This window comes from Chrysochloris asiatica, unplaced genomic scaffold, assembly GCF_000296735.1.
Source record: "Chrysochloris asiatica unplaced genomic scaffold, ChrAsi1.0 scaffold00081, whole genome shotgun sequence".
Lineage (NCBI taxonomy): Eukaryota > Metazoa > Chordata > Mammalia > Afrosoricida > Chrysochloridae > Chrysochloris > Chrysochloris asiatica.
The window spans coordinates 2,557,987-2,564,099 of NW_006408599.1; the positions used below are offsets into that span (position 1 = coordinate 2,557,987).

Genomic DNA, 6,113 nt, shown 5'->3' on the forward strand with positions numbered 1-6,113 from the left:
AACCAGGAAGTTTGATTCTTTATGTGTAACATTGTAAATGTAATTAATGTCATTTATAAAGGCTAATTTTATGTTATATATATTTTGTTGTTGTCATTGTGAAGTTCTGTCGAGCCTGTTCTGTCTGACTCATAGCAACCCTGTATCGGGTTTTCAAAGAGTGGCTGGTGGGTTGGAATTACCGATATTGCAATTAGCAGTTCAGTGCTTATCCTACAGCCCCACACCAGTACTCTTCTATGTATTTTACCACACACAAAAAGAAATTGCACCTACCAAAATTAAAACAGTAACAAAAAAAAAGTCATGAGAGCAATTACATAGGAAATGTTGGGTGTCTAAGGAGCAGCTGGTGAGTTTGAACCACCAACCTTGTGGTTCAAGCCAACTTTGCTGACGAGTGCTTATCCTACAGAACCACACCAGGATTCCTGGATTCCTTTAGCAAATTAATTTTTCTATGAAATCCCATTCACCTATACATTCATTCTTTTTTCTTTTTCTCTTGAACAGTATATTGAGCGCAGCATGCAGTGTAGGTACAAAGCAATAACCGTCAGTTTCTAAGACTCCCATCATCAAAGCTATTTACTTACAATTTAATTTTTTATAAGTATGTATTTATGAAGATACAAAGGAGTAAAATTAAATGCAAGAAAGCTGATAAGACTGGGAAATTTGGTTCTTGGTTAATTGATAAATGAGTGGCCTGTGTATTTCACAAGTTTGTTACAACCATGTAGCAAGTAGTACCTCTTGGAGATTAGGAGGAATGCCTATACATCTGAACAGGCTCAACATTCTGCCTTTCTGACAGGTATTTCAGACTTTAGAGAAGAGTGACCAGGGCTGTGGAGCAGGTGGTGGCCGCAACAATGCCGAAGTATTCCATCTTGCAGGACTCACCTTCCTAACCAACGCAAATGCTGATGACTCCCAAGAAAACGGTAAAGCATTCAGGTTCAGCAAAACATTAATTAATTACTAACATTTACATTGATAATTTGCTTCCTTTTGACCCTCCAAAACAGTTTCTATACTGATTTTAGAATCATGTGACTATAACTCCCCTGGATAAAATATTTCACTGGCCTTCAAGATAAAGTACTGATTCTTTAGTGGAGTGCTCAAAGCCTTCCATGATCTTCCAGCTCTCTCCAATTTTATCTCTCAATTTGCTCTACCTCACCATACATGTTTGAGCTATACAGAACATAGTTCTTGGGTGGCACAGTAGGTTTTTACCTATTAGGACTGCTTTCCACTGTATTAAACTCATGGATGGGACTTCATCCAGTCACTTCCTTCTTTACAGAGATGATGCCATAGAGGTATATCCTTTTACAAATAATATAATAATAACAGAGTATCATTGTACATTCTTACAAGTAATTACTTACATATCTTGTCTCAACCAATGCATTGCGAGCTCTTTAAGAACAAGGATCACATCTTAATTATCTTTTTTTTTTATTTATGAATCTAGTGTGACGCTGTAGGATAAACACTGGACTGTGAACCACAAGGTTGGCAGTTCAAACCTACCAGTAGTTCCTTGGAAACCCTATACAGAGTTGCTATGAATCAGAACTGACTCAACCTCACTTAACAATAACAACAACCTGGTTTTAAAGTTGTTCATAATGTTATTTGGTACTATGACACTGATGTCTGCATTTGTAATAATATATCACCAAGAGCAAAAAAAAATAAAACTAGCATACAAAACAAAAGTTTTTGTTCACTCCAGTTACTTAGGTACTCTCTATAATCAATGGATCAGAGAAGTTGTAGGATTCAAAACTGAACTCTGATCAAGAGAGTCGAATTAAATGACCCCCGATCGTGTACTCCACTTGGAGAGAACAGGTCATATTCAGATGTGTGGTGCATCATGCCTAGTCCAAAATAGCATCTCAGTATTTGTTGGAATTAATGACTTACGAATGTTTTAAATACTTAAATGTGTTTTAAGCATTTTTCTTGTTTTTAAAGATTTTTCTCTCAATGCTTTTTTCTTTTTCTTCTTTGATTTTCCTTTTTTTTCCCCCTAAACAGATGAACCTTGTAAAGAAGTTCTCAGGTCAAGAAGAATGCTGAAGATCTTGATAGATACAGAAGGTACTCTAATAGTTTTATATTATTGGGAAAAGATTATGATTGTATTATTCGGGAGCTAGGGGAAATTGAACATGATATAATTTTTCCTAAGTCAAATACAGTGGGTAAAAAGATGATATATACAGATGCCTAACTCACCTTCCTCAGAAAGATTCGTCCAAATAAATCCAATAACTCACTTGTTGTTATTGTTGTTGCGATGCGCCGTAAAGTCTTTTCGGATTCATAATGACCCTTTGTACACCAGAATGAAGCCTGCCTGGTCCTGCATTCTCCTTACAGTTGTTGTTAGGTTTGAGCCCAGTGTTGTAACTTCTGTGTCAGTCCATCTTGTTGAAGATCTTCCTCTTTTTCAATGACCCTCTATTTTACCAAGCATGATGGTCCCTCCTGAGAACGCGTCCAAAGAATGTGAGACAAGAGTCCTGGTGTGCTGCTCTAAGATAAGTACTGGACTGCTAACCACATGGCTGGCAGTTCAAAACCATCAGCTGCTCCTCAGAAATGCTCCAGATAGCACTATGATCAGAACCTACTCGACAGCACTTAACAATAACAGCAAAGACTGTAAGCCAAAGTCTCACCATCATCACTTCTAATGAACATTCTGGTTATATTTCTTGTAGCCCATTCAACATTCTTCTCCAATATAATAATTCAAAGGCATCAATTCTCCTTTAGTCTTCTTTATTCACTGTCCAGTTTTCACATATGAGAGGATTGAAAACACTATGGCTTGAATCAGGTTTACCTTAGTCCTCCAGGTGATAGCTTTGCTTTTTAACACTTTAAGGAGATCTTTTGCAGCAGATTTGTACAATAAAATACATCATTTTTATTTCTTGATTAATACTTCCATAGGTGTTGGTTGTAAACCCAAGTAAACTGGGATTCTTGACAACACGAGTATTTTCTGTTTGTCATGATATTGTTCATTGGTCTAGTTGTGAGGATTTCTGTTTACTTTATGTTGAAGTGTAATCCATATGGAAGGTTGTAATCTTTGATCTTCATCAGAATTTCAGGTCCTTTTGGTTTTTAAGAGGTAAAATGAATATTCTTCCAGTCCTGTGGCTGCATTCTTCTTCATATAGTTCAGCTTGTAAAATTATTTGCTCATCATACAGATGAATAAGTATGGTGAATGAATACAACCCAGGATACACCTTTCCTGGTCTTGAACCATGCAGTATTTCCTTGTTCTATTTGAACAACTACCTCTTGTCTATTTATAGGTTGCCATAACTTTAGTCTAAGGAAAATACCAAAATCCATTGCAGTCTAGTCAATTTTAATAGAACTGAGCTCCATAGGGTTTTCTTGACTGTAATCTTTATGGGAACAGATCAGCATGGATTCAAACTGTCAGCCTTTCAATTACTGTTATTGTTGTTGTTATGTGCCGTCAAGTCGGTTCCGACCCATAGCGACCCTGAACAGGGTTTATGAGGCTGTAAATCTTTACGGGAGCAGAAAGCCTCATCTTTCTCCCACGGAGCGGCTGGTAGTTGTGAACTGCTGACCTCGCAGTTCACAGCCCGATTAGTAACCACTACGCTACCAGAGCTCCTTTTTCAATGACTAACTGTGTGTAAATTGTTTATACCACCCAAGGAACTCTGAAGAAAATAGGTCTTTATTACTTCTCTCTCTAAAATCGAAAAGATTAACTTTCATTTCTCACACAAATTTTTTATCAAATGACAAAATCCATGATTTGATTAACTTGGTATACACCTAGAAATTTATTTTGTATCTTAATAGTTAATGACATTTTTTCTTTTTCTTTAGAAAACAAGTCTAGTTTGATAATGAAATTAAGTCTCCATTATTATTATTTATTTAAATATTATTGTGAATTATGTGATAGTTTACATAGGAGAACATTGGTTTTACATTCATTCTATCGTATATCCTCTCATTGCCATGGTTACGATCCCCTCCATACAATCCTTCCCCCGTGCCCCCCGGGTCTTCAGCACACAGTCGCTCTCCCTCTCTGGATCTAAGTTTCCAGCTGCTCCATTGCTCCACTTCATCATCTCTGGCTCCATTTCAGGCATCACTGCTTCTCTGGGTAGGGTCCCACTCTCTACTCTTCTCCCTTGATGGTCCTAGGGACCTCCGCTCCTAGACTGAAAAGTTAATCACTCCCCTCCTTGCTATAAAACGTCTACCTTTACATTTCCAACCCTCACAATCAGTTCTGATAACAATTATTCATTATTGTATCACAGGAGACCCATCTGTATTTCATTGCATCAGCCCCGGCTAGTCAGATTGGATACTACTCACTGGAGATTCTACCTTCCTCCAGGCCCTCTGGATCTAGGTTCCCTCTTGAAAGCTTGTAAGCCAGTCACTTCTTGCCTTTGTAGACCCCCACCCCCCCATTTTGGGTAGCCAATGTCCAAGTTGCCCATCCCTGTCTACTCTGTGTGTGGAGGGGGTGGGAATGATTCTTGCTGTAAGGATTTATTCCCTCTTTTGAGCTACTGCTTCCATAGGTGTAGGTCAAGTTCATCAAATTGTATGAGAATACTTTTTTTTTTTTCCTCTTCTTTTTACTTCTGGTTGAGCTCTGATCATCCAGTCATTGAAGCCAGGACAAGTGGGTATTATCTGCAAGTCTCCATTATTTTTAAATAATTACATAAATACTAACATGATAATTGGTGTTGTTAAAATAAAAAGAACACTGAACTGGGAACTGGAGGTCTCAGCCCAACTACTAATCATATATTCAGAGTAATATAATAATTCCTCCATTTGTGTTATCAGTTATGAAGAGCTACAAGAAATATTTTTGATAGGATATAGGAAATATATATTTTAACTGGAATATTTAGCTTGAAGAAGGAAATATTTTTATAGTGGTGATGTTGTTATTAAGTGCCCTCGAGTTGATTTGACTCACAGAGATGCTGTATAGGGTTTCTGAGGAGTGGCTGGTGGGTTTGAATCACCGATCTTGCCGTTAGCAGTCCAGTGTTTATCCTATAGTCCGGCACCAGTTTGAATAGTATTTAACTTAGTTTCAAGAAGCCTTTAGCCATTTAGAGTAAAATGGGATGGAACTTCCTAATAGGTAGCATCCTCCCCATTCCTCGAACAGTGTCAAGCAGAGGCTGATCCATCCACTAGTCTTGTGGGAAGCGAGTCTTGAGTCAGAAGAAGCCAGGTGTCCCTCAAGAACCCTTCTAATCCTGAGATTCTAGTTCTCTAGACATGATCAGGTACATTTGTGCTATTGCCATTTCAGCTGCTAAATACAGACACGCATTCATAAAGAAATGTTGTTACGATGGAGCCCGTCGTAGTGAAGAAAGTTGTGAGCAGCGAGCTGCACGGATTACCATAGGTCCAAGATGTGTTGCAGCTTTCAACGTATGTTGTACCATTGCAAACAAATTCCGTGATGAAAATGATAATAAAATTCTACAATTGGGAAGGCTAGGTAAGTTTGACATTTTCTACCAGAATTCTACTTAATACAGGGAATTTTGTGGAATTTATGCTGCTAAGAAAGGGAACTCTCATACTCTATTTAAAGTTCAAAGTAGAAAAAAATAACTTGTAAATGCCCATAAGGAAAAACTGGTATCATTTTGGGAAATTCAAAGACTTTTAGTACAGAGGTGAGTGTGCTAATCCAGAGTGAAGACCGAGTACAGTCTTTAGTGCCAACTCATTTATAAAATTGAATGATAATTTATCATCTATGAGTCTCAATCTCCTCATTTGTAAAGCAAGAAGCTGGATCAGGTGATCTTTAACATGTCCTTTAGTTCTGTGATATTACAACCACCAAAAATTCTGTTTATACCTACACTAACTAAATATGGCATAAGATTTATAAATCTAGCTAAGGTTAAGTGTATTTATATAAATAAATGAAATGTTATTTGTACTTCACCCACAGTATATATTTTCTGAATTTATAGAATGCTCATTAATCTAAAACTTTCAGGCTTTCCTTTATATATATATAT

The 6,113-nt window shown here is 37.3% G+C and overlaps 1 protein-coding gene across 1 annotated transcript in view; it reads left to right on the plus strand.

The window, feature by feature from the left end:
• C5 (complement component 5) overlaps positions 1 to 6,113 on the plus strand; it is a 156,512-nt gene that overhangs the window by 67,929 nt on the left and 82,470 nt on the right. Inside the window, exons 15-17 of the mRNA XM_006865724.1 lie at positions 818 to 947; positions 2,059 to 2,121; positions 5,384 to 5,578. Coding sequence (XP_006865786.1) covers positions 818 to 947; positions 2,059 to 2,121; positions 5,384 to 5,578 — 388 coding nt within the window. The remainder of the gene's footprint in view (positions 1 to 817; positions 948 to 2,058; positions 2,122 to 5,383; positions 5,579 to 6,113) is intronic.